Source organism: Oncorhynchus clarkii, chromosome 6, assembly GCF_045791955.1.
Source record: "Oncorhynchus clarkii lewisi isolate Uvic-CL-2024 chromosome 6, UVic_Ocla_1.0, whole genome shotgun sequence".
In the NCBI taxonomy this organism is placed as follows: domain Eukaryota; kingdom Metazoa; phylum Chordata; class Actinopteri; order Salmoniformes; family Salmonidae; genus Oncorhynchus; species Oncorhynchus clarkii.
Genome location: NC_092152.1, coordinates 48,680,966 through 48,698,863, shown reverse-complemented (window position 1 = coordinate 48,698,863; position 17,898 = coordinate 48,680,966). Strand labels below are relative to the sequence as shown.

The following is a 17,898-nucleotide window of genomic DNA, read 5'->3' as shown; positions in this document are numbered from 1 at the left end:
CCTATCCCACATTTTCCCGGAATAAGAATTCGTTCTTAATTGATTTGCCTAGTTAAATAAAGGTCAAATATATTTTTAACATTTTTTTTTTTTTTTAACCAAATGTATCCAGAATATTTTCAGATTTCGTTATCAACAAATGCGTCAAAGTACAGAATGTAAAATGCACGTAAAATCAACAGTTTAATGTTTGGATTCAGTCTTTTAAAGTGAACTGTTGTCTTCACCTTTAGTCTAATAATTGTACCATAATCTCCAAACTGTTCCTTTTTTAATTGCTACACTTGTTATGCATATACTTTACATAGTTCTTCTGTAAGAAATATTTCAATGTAGCCCTGTCCATATAGGCCAATTCCCACAAGTGTAAGGAGTTAAGAACAAATGTCCTCTTCTTATGAGCGATCGTTCACTAGACCAGATTTCTAGCCTATTTTATTATGGCTGGCAATTGCTAGGTCCCTCATGATACGATATTATCACAGTACTTAGGTGCCGATACGATGGGTATTGCGATTCGATACTACGATTTTATATATTTCTTCCAAACATGGCTCACAATATGACTCGTTAGTTCTGTTGACATCGCCAAAGTACCTTTCCTCCCCAATTTTTGGGGGCTTTACGTGACCTTTGCTGTAAATAAAGGCATCATCCGAGACCATTATAGAATAGAGGTGGCGTTGACGGGACCTGGGTTGAAATAGTATTGCTTGTCTTTGGAATACTTTTTGTTTGATTGAGCCTGTCTAGAGTACCCAGATGGGCGGGGTTTGCACTTTTGCTACTATTCCATTAGTTTCATTGAGGCAAGCTCAATCTAGCGCAGCGGAAATATTTGAAAGAAAACAAATACTATTTGAACCCATGTCTGGAACTAAGCACACTCTATGCTCTTTGTCAGGTGCTGCTGGTGAGAGTGTGAAGACCATGTCATTGACCGAGTTGTCGGACTTCATCAAAGAGCAGGATTTGGACATTCAAAGGATGGAGAATGAACATGACGAGGGTGAATGGTTTTTCCCAATTCATTAAATGGTGTAGGGTGAAGTTGCCCCTATACCAGTGGTCTTTGGTCAGTTTTTCCATTTTCCTCACTAGTGGTTAGGATTGCAGGAGGGGAAGCCAATCCTTGATCTGTACCAAAGAGAAACTTCACACCAGGGCTCATTAAATCCCCCCAAACCTACTACGGTATTCATATCTTCCCATGAAAATCACTTGTGTTCAGTCAGTGTGAAAAATATTGATTTGTTCCATACGCTCTTCTCTCTGGTCAGATGCCATCACAGAGGAGCTCCTGAAGTTGACTGAGCAGAAGCACAAAGCAGACCGCTCTTTCTACAGCACTACAGAGACACTGACTGGGCATCAGGAGAAGGAGATGCTCCTCACCACCTCCAACCAGAGCCTAAACAAGGAGGCCCGGCGCCTGGTCTCCACACCCGACAAGAGCGAGTGCTCGGCAGGGGGAGGAGATCAGCAGCTCCCCTGGTCCTTCCGGCCGTGCTTCACCCCCATCGACAACCTGCTGACCGGATTTAGCATCTCTCAGAGCCCCTACAGGGCTGAGGAGGAGGGGGGCTCCGGTCTGGCAAATTATGGCCTGTTCTCCTCCCCCAGTATCTTCAGGGACCCTGTTAACCCTGTCTACGAGCCTCTGTTTGAGCTGGCCCTGCCCAGGGCTGCCTCTCTGTTCGTGGGGAGGAAGACTTCGGTGGCACTGGCACAGAGGGCCGCTGGCGATGAGGGGGAGAGGAACGCAAGCAAGGGGGAGGAGGAAGGGGACGAGATGGCGGCATTGTCCCCGCTGGAGGTCCTGGATCGCCTCATTCAGCACGGCAACGAGGCCTATGAAAAAGTGCTCAAGAGGTGAGAGGTCATGGCTGGCTGAGTGTGTTTCGCTACTCTGTCCGTATGGACGACGACCCCTTTATGGAAGTCTGGGCGGGCAAGCCAATTCCTTCCATAGACTAGTACTCCATCCATGTTATTGCTCTCTCATGTATTCACTGGTAGTCGGTCTATCTGTGCATTGTTATGAAGTGCTCATGACCTGGCTGTTTGGTGTGCCGTACTATGTCTGTCGGTGTCTGTTATTGACCCTTCATTGTGATCTTTCCTCACACTCCTCTGTACTGTGTGTGTTCTTGTTATAGATTGCCCATGCCAAACAAGTCAGTAGACTGGACACACTTTGGAGGTAAACAACAGAGTATGAAAGCGAAAGGTATTGCCAAATGTATTGCCACTACGCTATGATGGGGGAGAGGATGAGACTATCCTTTTTTTCCTGTCTGCGCTCTCCTTCCTACCGCATCCATCAATCTATTTGTCGGTTTGTCTCTTTTTTCTAGCAGGTTCCTACCTGTATCTTTGTTGAAAAGCTACATATCAGCTGTAAAATATGGAGTAGGGTGAAGTTGACCGTAAACGCTGATCTTGGGTCAATTTTGCTATTAACCCACTAAGGCTAGGATTGGGGGAGAGGGAGCTGATCATAGATCTGTACCTAGGGGAACTGCCATGAGTGTCTGTGGATCAACCTGTCCTTCTGTTTCTGTCCTCCAAACTCTCCAGGCTAATATTAATTAGATTGACCTATTCAATCCAATGGGATTTGGCTTACTATGTGATCAGAATCTGAGCGCCACTGCATCTCATTGTTTCTTGCCCTTTTGCTATGGAGTCAAAAGTTCGTCTTTTGAGAAAAATCTATGCATGCAGTGCTTAGGTTAATGCTTAAAATCTATGCAATATAAAGATCTATACTGAACAAAAATATAAACACAACATTCAACAATTTTAACTATTTTACTGAGTTACCGTTCATATAAGGAAATCAGTCAATTTAAATAAATAAATTAGGATTTGACTGAGCAGGGGCACAGCCATGGGTGGGCCTGGGAGGTCTCCCACTTGGGAGCCAGAACCACCCACTGGGGAGCCAGGCCCAGCCAATCGAAATGTGTTTTTCCCCACAAAAAGGGCTTTATTACAGATAGAAATACTCCTCAGTTTCATCAGCAGTCCGGGTGGCTGGTCTCAGACGATCCCACAGGTGAAGAAGTCGGATGTGGAGTTCCTGATCTGGCGTGATTACACTTGGTCTGCAGTTGTGAGGCCTGTTGCACATACTGCCAAATTCTCAAAAATGACATTGGAAGCTGCTTATGGTAGAGAAATTAGCATTTAATTATCTGGCAACAGCTCTGGTGGACATTCCTGCAGTCAGCATGCCAATTGCACGCTCCCTCAACTTGAGACATCTGTGGCATTGTGGTGTTTGACACAATTGCACATTTTAAAGTTGCCTTTTATTGTCCCCAGCACAAGGTGCACCTGTGTAATGATCATGCTGATAAGCAGCTTTTTGTTATGCCGCACCTGTCAGGTGGATGGATTATCTTGTCAAAGGAGAAATGCTCACTAACTCAGATGTATTAAAAAAAAAAGTTAAAATAATTCTGCACAAAAGTTGAAAGAAATAAGCTATTTGTGTATATGGAAAATCTGAGACTTTATTTAAGCTCTTGAAATGTTATATATTTATATTTACATTTATATTTTTGTTCAGTATAATTTGAATCGTTTTGGATACCACAGTACTAATATCTAGTTTTCTGTTGAGATGAATAACATGGCCTTGAAAAAATGAGTTTGAAAAGGTAATAAAATAAAAGTAATATTAAATAGTCAAACATTTTGCTCATGTGTCCTCTTGACAGGCACCACGCCGCTGGACGAGCTGCACACGCTGCGCAGTCAGGTGCTGCTGCTCCACAACCAGCTCCTGTACGAGCGCTACAAGAGAGAGCAGCACGCCATCCGCAACCGCCGTCTGCTCCGACGCATCATCAACGCCACTGCCATGGAAGAGCAAAACAACTCAATGGTTAATTAAAAACCTTGCACTCCCTGCCCAGTCAGAAGCCATTGAATCCTGAATAGAACATAACTTATTTTTGGAAATTAAAGCATGCATGTTGTTTACCAGGGTCGTATCCATTAGTGAACCCTGTAGCAAAATGTTTTGCAACGGAAAAAAGAAAACGAGCGGTTCATATTTGTGCCTACTGAACACGAGTATGAGGTTCTTTCGGTTGATGTGGGAGCGGTGGTTGACATATTTATTTAAAAAAAATGTATGGCCTGCTTGTTTTTGTTTCTCTTGAATTTTTTTGTTTTACTGTAAGGTGTGTTGTGATTTTATTTGGTTGCAGAAGGCCCAGCTGAAGCTGCAGGACATAGAGATCCAGTCTCTGCAGGCCAGTCTGGTGGAGGAGCAGCAGCGCTACAGGCGCCTGAAGGAGGATGGAGACACTGAGACGGCTTGCCTCCACAGTCAATTCCAACAGCTACAGCAGGGCCATGACCTGTATCTATCCAAGGCTCAGAAGCTACTGGTGAGCACACAGATGAATAACCACATATAGTACACAGTACCACTTTGACACAGGAGTGAATGTAATACATTTAACCTATCTTATTTTTATGAATCAACCGCCTTACAACCAGGACTTGCGTCTTTTCAGCAGGGGGTCTGTATATTTATTTACTGATGTCCAGCAGCCTCATGTATAACCGACGCATACATTTTACACTAAATATCTATGTGCACCATTTCTGAAAAGTCTGCGCACGCACAAAAGTATTGCGATTTATTAACTTGGCGCACGCCATACATACGCATGTTTCCAGTTATAAATCAGACCTTTCGTAAAACTGGCAGCGTGAACGCACATCATTCACCTTTTATGGTGACAGTAACTTCCTTAGTTGCTGTATATAACTTCTATGGGGGTATTGGAAACGGGCCACAACAGTATCTAAAGGAAATGGCCATGGCAGGTGTTGGCAGAATGTTTACTTTTGTAGTGACATTTGCCGTTTTGACCGTTTCTGAAAGACAAAAACAACTTCAAATTGTTGTGGACCAGTGAACAGATCTTTTGAATTCAATAATGTTTTGCATTTACTTTTTCCCAAACCTAAATATGCTGCACTGCCTGCAAATTCTGAAACATTGTCTACTTGAAAAACAAACTACAGTAGACCGACTTACAGTGGTAGCCTACACACTGCAATGCAAAATATCAATTGTCTGTTCACCTGTTAAATTTGGCTGTATGTAAAATCTCACTCTACATTCGGATGCATACAGCAACAACTAGAAATTATAATACCTTTCTAATAGGCTTAATTAAATGAGAGATGGGACGAATGGTAGCCTATCCTAACCTGTTGTAGGCGTATAGGCTATTTTGCGAGTAAGGAATTTATTCTGCAATGATCATGGAAATTAATTATTTTAAAATGCAAAGAAACTAAATTGATCGTCTAACTAGTTGAATAACGGTTAAATAATTTTTTTTTTTTTTTTAACGTTGTATTAATGCCTACATTTTAATGGATTAAATTAGGGTTTTTTGGTCACTGGCCTACACACAATAGCCCATGATGTAAAAGTGGAATTATGTTTTTTAAATGTTCACTAATCAATTAAAAATGAAAGGCTGAAATGTCTTGAGTCAATAAGCCCTTTTTGTTATGGCAAGTTCATAATAACATTTCCTTAAGTCACAGAATAAGTTCCATGGACTCGCTGTGTGCAACTGTTTAACATGATTTTTGAATGACTTCCTCATCTCTGTACCCCACATATCCGTAAGGTCCCTCATTCGAGCAGGGAATTTAAAACACAAAGACCGGGGAGGTTTTCTAATGCCTCCTAAAGAAGGGAACCTATTTTCATGTCTTTATTTTTACCCATTTACCAGTCATTGAACATCCCTTTGAGCATTGTGAAGTTATTGATTACACTTTGGATGGTGTATCAATACACCCAGTCACTTCAAAGATGCAGTTAACCTAACATACACCAACCCGAAGCCATGGATTACAGGCAACATCTGCACTGAGCTAAAGGGTAGAGCTGCCGCTTTCAAGGAGCGGGACTCTAACCCGGAAGCTTGTAGGAAATCCCGCTATGCCCTCTGACAAACCATCAAACAGGCAAAGCGTCAATACAGAACTAAGATCGAATCGTACTACACAGGCTCTGACGCTCGTCGGATGTGGCAGGGCTTGTAAACTATTACTGACTACAAAGGGAAGCACATTCATGAGCTGCCCAGTGACACGAACCTACCAGACGAGCTAAATCTCTCTGCAGCCGATGTGAGTTAGACCTTTAAACAAGTCAACATTCCCAAGGCCGCAGGGCTATACAGATTACCAGGACGTGTACTCCGAGAATGTGCTGACCAACTGGCAAGTGTCTTCACTGACATTTTCAACCTCTCCCTGTCTGAGTCTATAATACCAACATGTTTCAAGCAGACCTCCATAGCCCCTGTGCCCAAGAAGACTGAGGTAACCTGCCTAAATTACTACCGACCCGTAGCACTCACATCTGTAGCCATGAAGAACTTTGAAAGGCTGGTCAGGGCTCACATCAACACCATTATCCCAGAAACCCTAGACCCACTCCAATTTGCATACCGCCCAAACATGGGGACTTTAAAACAATTAGTTTAATGGCTCTAATAGGAGAGAACTTATGGTTGTTCAACAACATTGTAGTTACTCCACAATACTAACCTAATTGACAGTGAAAAGGAATCCCGGCTTCCCGAGTGGCGCAGTGGTGTAAGGCCATGCTTCGCAGTTGTGCGGCGTCACTACACCCTGGGGTGACCGGGAGTCCCATAGGGCGGCGCGCAATTGTCCCAGTGTCGTCCATGTTAGGGGAGGGTTTGGCCAGGGGGGCTTTACTTGGCTCACTGCGCTCTAGTGAATCAGTTAGGGAGTTGCAGCGATGAGACAAGATCGTAATCACGAAAAAGGAGTTAAAAAAAAATAAAGGAAAACTGTACAAAAAAATATTCCAAAATATGCATCATGTTTGAAACAAGGCACTAAAGTAATACTACCAAAAATGTGTCAAAGAAATTAACTTTTTCCCCTTAATACAAAGTGTTGTTTGGGGCTAATCCAATACAGCACATTACCGAGTACCAGTTTACGTATTTTCAAGCATCGTGGTGGCTGCATCATGTTATGGGTATGCTTATAATTAAGGACTGGGGAATTTTTCAGGATAAAAAAAAACTGAATCAAGCTAAGCACAGCCAAAATTCTAGATGATAACCTGGTTTAGTCTGCTTTCTACAGACACTGAGATAAATTCAACTTTCAGCAGGACAATAACCTAAAACACAAGGCCTGAGTGGCGAGTTAGTTTTGACTTAAATCTATTTGAAAATTTATGGCAAGACCTGAGTTTTTTTTGAGCAATGATCAACAAACAATTTGACAGGGCTTGAACATTTTGAAAATAATAATGGTGTTGCACAATCCAGTTGTGGAAAGCGCTTAGACTTACCCAGAGACTCACAGCTGTAATCGCTGCCAAAGGTGCTTATACAAAGTATTGAGTCCGGGGTGTGAATACTTTAGGTAAATTAGATTTCTCTATTTCATTTTCAATACATTTGCAAAAATGTATAGAAACCAATTTTCACTTTCACACTCTGGGGTATTGTGCTTAGATGGGTGAGAGCAATTTGATCATTTGAATTCAGGCTGTAACAACAATGTGGAACGGGTCAAGGGGTGTGAATTTTTTTCTGAAGGCACTGTATGCCTGTGATCAAATTCAGCACAGGGTAGGCATAACATTATTGCTTTCAAATATGTATTATTGGTACTGGAAGTTAAACATGTCAATTCCAGACGTAACAATTCAGTCTATATTCGGGCATTGTATTCGCTCATTTTAGTAACATTGCTCTGCGTAGATGCGGTAAATAGACTTGCTTTCTAATTTCACGCTGTGGACGCTCTTTTCTGTCACTTTAGTGCATTCTATTTCCAGTGTGTTCACAGGCGTTTTAAAAAAAACGTATTTTTGTTTGAATTAAGCTTGAGCGGCATCATGCAGTGCGTTTGGAAAGTATTCAGACCCGTTACTCTAAATTTTGTTACGTTACAGCCTTATTCTAAAATGTATGAAATTGTTTTCTGCACTCATCTACACACATTAACCCATGATGACAACGGGAAAACAGGTTTTTAGAAATATTAAAATAAAAAAAGATCTTGGAGTCCACCTGTGGTAAATTTAAATTGATTGGACATGATTTGGAAAGGCACACACCTGTCTATATTATGTCCCACAGTTGACGGTGCATGTCAGAGCAAAACCAAGCCAGGAGGTTGAAGGAATTGTCCGTAGAGCTCCGAGAGGATTGTCGAGGCACAGATCTGGGGAAGGGTACCAAAACATTGAAGGTCCCCAAGAACACAGTGGCCTCCATCATTCTTAAAATGGATGAAGTTTGGAACCACCAAGACTCTTCCTAGAGCTGACCGTCCTGCCAAACTGAGCAATCGGGGGAGAAGGGCCTTGGTCATGAAGATGACTAAGAACCCGATGGTCACTTTGACAGAGCTCCAGAGTTCCTCTGTAGAGATGCGAGCACCTTCCAGAAGGACAACCATCTCTGCAGCACCCCGCCAATCAAGGAAACCAAGATTGAACTCTTTGGCCTGAATGCCAAGTGCCACGTCTGGAGGAAACCTGGCACCATACATACGGTGATGCATGGTGGTGGCAGTATCATGCTGTGGGATGTTTTTCAGCGGCAGGGACTGGGAGACAAGTCAGGATTTGAGGGGAAGATGAACAAAGCAAAGTACAGATTGATCCTTGATGAAAACCTGCTCCACAGTGCTCAGGACCTTAGACTGGGGCGACGGTTCACCTACCAACAGTGCAATGACTCTAAGCACACAGCCAAGACAACACAGGAGTAGCTTCGGGACATGTCTCTATGTCCTTGAGTGGCCCAGCCAGAGCTTGGGCTTGAACCAGATCAAACATCTCTGGAGAGACCTGAGAGTAGCTGTGCAGTAACGCTCCCAATACAACCTGACTGAGCTTGAGAGGATCTGCGGAGAAGGGGAGAAACTCCCCAAATACAGGTATGCCAAGCTTGTAGAGTCATACCCAAGAAGATGCGAGGCTGTAATTGCTGCCAAAGGTGCTTCAACAAAGTACTGAGTAAAGGGTCTGAATACTTATGTAAATGTGATATTTCATGATTTTTTTTTTTTAAACATTTGCACAAATGTCTAAACCTGTTTTTTCTTTGTCATTATGGGGCATTGTATGTAGATTAATAAGGCTGTAACTTTGTTACGTTACAGCCTTATAATGTGGAAAATGTCAAGGGGTCTGAATACTTTCCGAATGAACTGTATATTCCCCATTTGCACAAGGCTACTTTGGCCTTCTTGCAATGCAACACTTCAGCTGTTTAGAAACTAAACTTTGTGTGACTGTAATCATATTCTCACGTCAATTTCAGTTTTTATGAATGACAACTTCTGCGTGAACTGGCACATGCGTGTTTTTGGGCATATTTTGTGTGTATGCAGCATTTTATAAATGAGTCCCAGGTACTGACTTCTGATTTTGTCTACAGAGTGAGTTACAAGAATGCCAAAGCAACATGGGAGAGCTGGAGGCTGAGCTTCAGAAAGCCAATAACGAGGCATACAACACTGGACACCAGCTCACCCAACTGTCCCTCAAGGTGAGCTTACGTGCATATAACAATTGCCATTATTAAGCATATTTAATTTCTCTATCTTATTCCTCAGAGAGAATAGCGTCTTAAAGAAGGTAGTTATAGGCTTGTCGAGCAAAATAAAATAATATTGTTGGTCAGTGTGTTTGAACAAACAAAACAAAAAAGTATTATGCTCCCAAAAAAATCTTTGCTTCTCTCTTCCTCTTCCCCTGTTCAGCTCACCAATAGTGAGAACCTCCAGCAGCAGATGTACTTGTTGAACAAACAGCTGCTGTTACTGGGAGAGACCAACAAGCTGGCAATACAGGAGGTGCAACGCCTGGGACCGGAGAGCAGTAAGGTAGAGGCAGGATTACGCCCCCCCCTAATATTCAACTCATCAAGCCTTTGATTAGTTGAATCAGGTCTGTTAATCTGAAACTATTGGATAAGGCATACTATGGTAGTATCCCACTTACCCTCTGAAAAGTGAGGTGGAATTATTTTTGCCATATTGCTTATGCCTACCCAAACGTTTAAGATCTACATAAGTTGTTAACCTCTCTAGGGTATGTGGGACGCTATCGTCCCACCTGGCCAACATCCAGTGAGATTGCAGAGCGCAAAAATTCAAATACAGAAATACTCAGACAACAAAACATATTTTACATAGGTTTAAAGATGAACTTCTTGTGAATCCAACCACGGTATCAGATTTAAAAATGCTTTACGGCGAAAGCATACCTTAAGATTATTTGAGAACACAGCCCAGCAGACAAATCATTACAAACAGTAACCAGCCAAGTAGAAGAGTTACACAAGTCCGAAATAGAGAGAAAATGAATCCCTTACCTTTGATGATCTTCATATGGTTGCACTCAGAAGACATTCATTTACTCAATAAATGTTCCTTTTGTTCGATAAAGTCTCTTTTATATCCACAAACCTCAGTTTTGTTTGCATTTTGTTCAGTAATCCACAGGCTCAAACAGTCAAAACAGGCAGACAAAAAAATCTAAATTGTATCCGTAAAGTTCATAGAAACATGTCAAACGATGTTTATATTCAATCCTCAGGTTGTGTTTAGCCTAAATATTCGATAATATTTCAACCGGACAGTAACCTCTTCAATATAAAAGGTAAACAAGAAAGGCACTCTCGGTCGCGCGCATGAAAAAGCTCTGTGACACGTCAGGGTCCATTCATTCAGACTGGTCTTACTCCCTCATTTTTCAGAATACAAGCCTGAAACAATTATGTCTTTTTACAGATCGACTGCACCTGTGACGTGTCTCACTCTACTGTGTGGGAGTCGTTAAAAGCATATCTAAGGGGCCAAATTATTTCATACACAGTGTATGACAACAAACAGTACACCAAACGCTTATCAAACCTCTCAACTCATTCTAGATGTGGACAACAGATATGCCTCTTATACTCCTGAACTCTACAAAGAGAGACTGCTACACCAATCGGAATTTGACAGTCTTTCCACCAAACAAACGGAGCGGCTTCTGTTTAAGTAGAGGCAAAAATTATATGAACACGGAGAGAAAGCTGGCAAGTTATCTGAAATCTGTTGCAGCTGATTTAACTTCTACCAATCCCAAAGAAATCAACAATCAATTTAAGCAATTCTATTCTTCCCTTCACTCGTCAGAGGCTCTTCCTGACACATCTCGTATGCATGCATTTCTAGACGATCTGGACATCCCCTGTCTCAATTCAGATGAACAAACCAACATGAATGCCTCAATAAGTGATGATGAAGCTACTCTGGTAATCCAGTCCATGCAGAGCGGTGAAGCCCCTGGGCCTGATGGCTTCCCTCTTGAATTTTATAAAGCGTTCTCCTCTAAATTATCCCCTATCCTCAGGTCATTGTACAATGAAATCCTTTCTAGTTAGAATCTTCCCCAGACACTTACCCAGGCGACCTCTTTCGGTTTTGCTTAAAAAAGACAAGAATCCACTAGACTGTGGAATATACCGCCTTAAGCCTTTTGTGCTGCGATTTATAAAATTCTCACTAAGGTCCTCTCGTGCCGTTTAGAGACAGTGATGCCTAATATAATTCACTTTGACCAAACCGGATTTATCTCAGGGAGGCAATCTTTCTATAATATGCGCCGGCTATTTAATCGTTATTCTTCCCACAAAACTCTACAGCCAGAGGTTGTCATTTCTCTTGATGCTGAAAAGGCTTTTGATCGGGTTGAGTGGGAATATCTATTTACAGTACTAGAGAGATTTGGGTTTGGCCTGTCATTCCTTTCCTGGATTAAGATTTTGTTCTCGTCCCCAGTGACTTGTGTTTGCACCAACAGTGTTACCTCCAGCTACTTCCCTCTCCACAGGGGGGGGCCAGGCAGGGTTGCTGTTTATCCCCTTTCCTATTTGATATGGCTAATGAGCCTCTTGCTGTCGCCCTGCGGCCGGAGGAGAGTATTAAGGGAATATTAAGGGGCAACATAACTCACAAGGTGTCCTTATATGCAGGCGGTCTTCTTTTATACAGTGGCAAGAAAAAGTATGTGAACCCTTTGGAATTACCTGGATTTCTGCATAAATTGGTAATCAAATTTGATCTGATCTTCATCTAAGTCACAACAATAGCACACTGTTTGTCTTGAACTTCATAGGGATAGGGGGCAGCATTTTCACTTTTGGATGAAAAGTGTGCCCAGAGTAAACTGCCTGTTACTCAGTCCCAGATGCTAATATATGCATATTATTAGTAGTATTGGATAGAAAACACTCTGAAGTTTCTAAAACTGAATGATGTCTGTGAGTATAACAGAACTCATATGGCAGGCAAAAACGTGATAAAAAATCCAACCAGGAAGTGGGAAATCTGAGGTTGGTCGTTTTTCAACTCAGCCCCTATTGAAGACACAGTGGGATATTGGTAATGTTGCACTTACTAAGGTTTCCACTAGATGTCAACAGTCTTTAGAACGTTGTTTCAGGCTTCCACTGTGAATGGGGGCTGAATGAGACAGAGGTCTGGCAGAGAGCCACGGGCTCGTGGCGCGCGGTCATGAGAGAGTTAGCTCGCTTTCCATTGCTTTTCTACAGACAAAGGAATTCTCCGGTTGGGACAATACTGAATATTTATGATAAAAACATCCTAAAGATTTTGTTTGCAAAAGTCCTGGATGTTCCACAGCGCTACTGGCAAAATATTCTGTGGACAGATTAAACTACAGTTGAGTTGTTTGGAAGGAACACAACACTGTATGGAGAAATAAAAGCACAGCACACCAACATCAAAACCTCATCCCAAATGTGAAGTATGGTGGAGAGAGCATCATGGTTTGGGGCTGCTTTGCTGCCTCAGGGCCTGGACAGCTTGCTATCATTGCAAAAACGAATTCACAAGTTTATCAAGACATTTTGCAGGAGAATGTTAGGCTACCTGTCTGCTGATTGAAGCTCAACAGAAGTTTGCTGACGCAACAGGACAACTCCCCAAAACAGAAGTTGATTAACAACAGAATGCCTTCAACAGAAGAAAATATGCCTTCTGGAGTGGCCCAGTCAGTCCTGACAACCTGATTTGAGATGCTGTGGCAAGAGAGCAGTTCACACCAGACATCCCAAGAATATTGCTGAACTGAAACAGTTTTGTAAAGAGGAATGGTCCAAAATTCCTCCTGACTGTTGTGCAGGTTTGATCCACAACTACAGAAAACATTTGGTTGTTATTGCTGACAAAGGAGAGTCAACCAGTTATTAAATCCAAGGGTTCCCATACTTTTCTCACCCTGCACTGTGAATTTACACGGTGTGTTAAATAAATATATGAAAACATATAATTGTTTATTAGTTTAAGCAGACTGTGTTTGTCTATTGTTGTGATCTAGATGAAGATCAGATCAAATTTTATATTCACATACTTTTTCTTGCCACTGTATATCTCTAACCCTGTGGAGATGTACAGGTTTATACTACAAGGTTTTGGGACATTCTCTGGTTATAAGTTAAACCTAACAAAAAGTGTGCTCCTCCCATTAATCATTTAGCAGAAGGAATTGGGTATGCCAATTTTCCATTTAAGGTGGAGCATCAGGTCTTTACTTATTTGTGGATAAAAGTCACACGCTCTGTTTTAAAAAACTTCAAAACACTCCTGCAATGCACTAAGCAGGATTTCATAAGGTGGTCGTCTCTTCCCATTTCATTAACAGGTCGCATTAATTCTGTTAAGATGACTGTACTACCTAGGTTTTTGTACTTATTCCAAATGATTCCCATTTTTCTGCCAAAGTTGATGTTCAAACAACTGGACAGCTACATTTCCAACTTCATTTGGAATAAGTCAAGGCCCCAGGCCTTACCACTTATTTTTTTTTATTTTTATTTTTTTAACACTACTACTGGTCAGCAAATATCTAAATATGTTTGTTGGGTTTCTACATTTGAAAACAATGTTGACCCAACTTGGGCCATCATGGAGTTAGTCAAGCCTTCCAACTTCTCTGGTCTCGCTCTTGTGCTCCCCAGTGCCCATGAACCTTGGCACCCATGTTTTGAACCCCATTGTTAAGAGCTCCCTTAAAATCTGGTCCCAATTCCTTCAGTCACTTTAGCCTTAAACAAGCAAGCGGCTTCTCTCCATGAACATCTAATCATCTCTTCCCAGTGTCACAGATTGACACGGCATTCTAGTTCTGGCATAGGAACGGTCTGGTATTTTTTTGTGTGTGACCTATTTGTTGATAACACAGTCTCATTTGATACTCTTGAGGGTTGACCACCCAATACCCACTTTTTTAGATGCCTGCCAACTCTCAGCTTTGCCAAAAAAAAAACATTTCCTTTATTTCCATTCGGGCCAACTAAGTGTCCAGTTGAGAGGTGCTTAGAACTTAACCCTTATCTGAAAGGCATAATCTCCAGATGATACAACATAATACAGAACATTAATTCGCCTTCCTTTGCAAATACAAAAACTGCATGGGAGCAAGACCTAGGTGGCGAGCTACCTGGTGAAATGTGGCTACAAAGTATTGAGCGTATCCACACATCCTTTTGCATAAGGCGTGAGCTTATTCATTTCAAGGGTTTGCACCGTCTCCATTACTCAAATGACAGATTGGCAAAAATATACCCAAATGTTGACTAAGTGTTTGAGATGCCACCAGAGTCCAGTGACTGTGGGACACATGTTTTGGTCATGCCTATCTTTGAGTGGCCTCTGCCTCAAAAATGGGGCCCCATTCTTACATATGTGTAATACAACTGTTAGCCCCAACCCATTCACTGCCATTTTTGGGGTACTTCCCCTAGACCAGAATGCTACCTTGCCGCCTTGTCCTCTCTCACTGGAAGTCTGCAAAGCCGCCCTCCTTTATGCAGTGGGTTAAGGAGGTGATGTCATCTCTGCCTCTGAAGGAGGTTAGGTACACTGTGCATGGGCCTGACAAAAGTTTGACTTAACCTGTTCCCCATTAATACAATACGTGGAGAGCTTGTCTTTTACTTAGTGTAACTTGCATAGTGGCCATTTGTGTTGATAATAATTTGTATTTAACTTTGTTTTCCCCATTTGGTTTTGTTTCTATTATTGTTTGTTTCTGTTTTTCTTATTTAACTTACTTTTATAGATGCCTTGGTGGGTGGGAGTGGAGGGGATGGATGAAGGGTTGGGGTTGTACTGTTTTTGTTATCTGAAAATCTACTAATAGTTAAAATACAAATAAAATGTAAGTATGCAATCTGGTTTCAGAGTTGGTCATGGGTGCACCTCAGCCACGCTCAAGGTCCTAAACGATATCTTAACCGCCATCGATAAGAAACAATACTGTGCAGCCGTATTCATTGACCTGGCCAAGGCTTTCGACTCTGTCAATCACCACATCCTCATCGGTAGACTCGACAGCCTTGGTTTCTCAAATGATTGCCTCGTCTGGTTCACCAACTACTTCTCTGATAGAGCTCAGTGTGTCAAATCGGAGGGTCTGTTGTCCGGGCCTCTGGCAGTCTCTATGGGGGTGCCACAGGGTTCAATTCTTGGACCGACTCTCTTCTCTGTATACAGTGCCTTGCGAAAGTATTCGGCCCCCTTGAACTTTGTGACCTTTTGCCACATTTCAGGCTTCAAACATAAAGATATAAAACTGTATTTTTTTGTGAAGAATCAACAACAATCATGAAGTGGAACGACATTTATTGGATATTTCAAACTTTTTTAACAAATCAAAAACTGAAAAATTGGGCGTGCAAAATTATTCAGCCCCCTTAAGTTAATACTTTGTAGCGCCACCTTTTGCTGCGATTACAGCTGTAAGTCGCTTGGGGTATGTCTCTATCAGTTTTGCACATCGAGAGACTGTAATTTCTTCCCATTCCTCCTTGCAAAACAGCTCGAGCTCAGTGAGGTTGGATGGAGAGCATTTGTGAACAGCAGTTTTCAGTTCTTTCCACAGATTCTCGATTGGATTCAGGTCTGGACTTTGACTTGGCCATTCTAACACCTGGATATGTTTATTTTTGAACCATTCCATTGTAGATTTTGCTTTATGTTTTGGATCATTGTCTTGTTGGAAGACAAATCTCCGTCCCAGTCTCAGGTCTTTTGCAGACTCCATCAGGTTTTCTTCCAGAATGGTCCTGTATTTGGCTCCATCCATCTTCCCATCAATTTTAACCATCTTCCCTGTCCCTGCTGAAGAAAAGCAGGCCCAAACCATGATGCTGCCACCACCATGTTTGACAGTGGGGATGGTGTGTTCAGGGTGATGAGCTGTGTTGCTTTTACGCCAAACATAACGTTTTGCATTGTTGCCAAAAAGTTCAATTTTGGTTTCATCTGACCAGAGCACCTTCTTCCACATGTTTGGTGTGTCTCCCAGGTGGCTTGTGGCAAACTTTAAACAACACTTTTTATGGATATCTTTAAGAAATGGCTTTCTTCTTGCCACTCTTCCATAAAGGCCAGATTTGTGCAATATACGACTGATTGTTGTCCTATGGACAGAGTCTCCCACCTCAGCTGTAGATCTCTGCAGTTCATCCAGAGTGATCATGGGCCTCTTGGCTGCATCTCTGAGCAGTCTTCTCCTTGTATGAGCTAAAAGTTTAGAGGGACGGCCAGGTCTTGGTAGATTTGCAGTGGTCTGATACTCCTTCCATTTCAATATTATCGCTTGCACAGTGCTCTTTGGGATGTTTAAAGCTTGGGAAATCTTTTTGTATCCAAATCCGGCTTTAAACTTCTTCACAACAGTATCTCGGACCTGCCTGGTGTGTTCCTTGTTCTTCATGATGCTCTCTGCGCTTTTAACGGACCTCTGAGACTATCACAGTGCAGGTGCATTTATACGGAGACTTGATTACACACAGGTGGATTGTATTTATCATCATTAGTCATTTAGGTCAACATTGGATCATTCAGAGATCCTCACTGAACTTCTGGAGAGAGTTTGCTGCACTGAAAGTAAAGGGGCTGAATAATTTTGCACGCCCAATTTTTCAGTTTTTGATTTGTTAAAAAAGTTTGAAATATCCAATAAATGTCGTTCCACTTCATGATTGTGTCCCACTTGTTGTTGATTCTTCACAAAAAAATACAGTTTTATATCTTTATGTTTGAAGCCTGAAATATGACAAAAGGTCTCAAAGTTCAAGGGGGCCAAATACTTTCGCAAGGCACTATACATCAATGATGTCGCTCTTGCTGCTGGTGAGTCTCTGATCCACCTCTACGCAGACGACACCATTCTGTATACTTCTGGCCCTTCTTTGGACACTGTTAACAACCCTCCAGACAAGCTTCAATGCCATACAACTCTCCTTCCCTGGCCTCCAATTGCTCTTAAATACAAGTAAAACTAAATGCATGCTCTTCAACCAATCGCTGCCTGCACCTGCCCGCCTGTCCAACATTACTACTCTGGACGGCTCTGACATAGAATATGTGGACAACTACAAATACCTAGGTGTCTGGTTAGACTCTAAACTCTCCTTCCAGACTCACATCAAACATCTCCAATCCAAAGTTAAATCTAGAATTGGCTTCCTATTTTGCAACAAAGCATCCTTCACTCATGCTGCCAAACATACCCTTGTAAAACTGACCATCCTACCGATCCTCGACTTCGGCGATGTCATTTACAAAATAGCCTCCAACACTACTGGATGCAGTCTATCACAGTGCCATCCGTTTTGTCACCAAAGCCCCATATACTACCCACCACTGCGACCTGTACGCTCTCGTTGGCTGGCCCTCGCTTCATACTCGTCGCCAAACCCACTGGCTCCAGGTCCTCTACAAGATCCTGCTAGGTAAAGTCCCCCCTTATCTCAGCTCGCTGGT

The 17,898-nt window shown here is 42.2% G+C and overlaps 1 protein-coding gene across 3 annotated transcripts in view; it reads left to right on the top strand.

The window, feature by feature from the left end:
* The window catches only part of LOC139411246 (TSC complex subunit 1a), a 33,362-nt gene that overhangs the window by 9,065 nt on the left and 6,399 nt on the right, over window positions 1-17,898 (top strand). For 2 of the 3 annotated variants that reach the window (XM_071157284.1, XM_071157285.1), the window contains exons 13-19: window positions 905-1,009; window positions 1,281-1,872; window positions 2,160-2,203; window positions 3,729-3,895; window positions 4,224-4,406; window positions 9,492-9,602; window positions 9,817-9,939. In XM_071157284.1, coding sequence (XP_071013385.1) covers window positions 905-1,009; window positions 1,281-1,872; window positions 2,160-2,203; window positions 3,729-3,895; window positions 4,224-4,406; window positions 9,492-9,602; window positions 9,817-9,939 — 1,325 coding nt within the window. Of the gene's footprint in view, window positions 1-904; window positions 1,010-1,280; window positions 1,873-2,159; window positions 2,231-3,728; window positions 3,896-4,223; window positions 4,407-9,491; window positions 9,603-9,816; window positions 9,940-17,898 lie in introns of all 3 variants that reach the window. The other variant, XM_071157283.1, reaches the window with a different exon arrangement.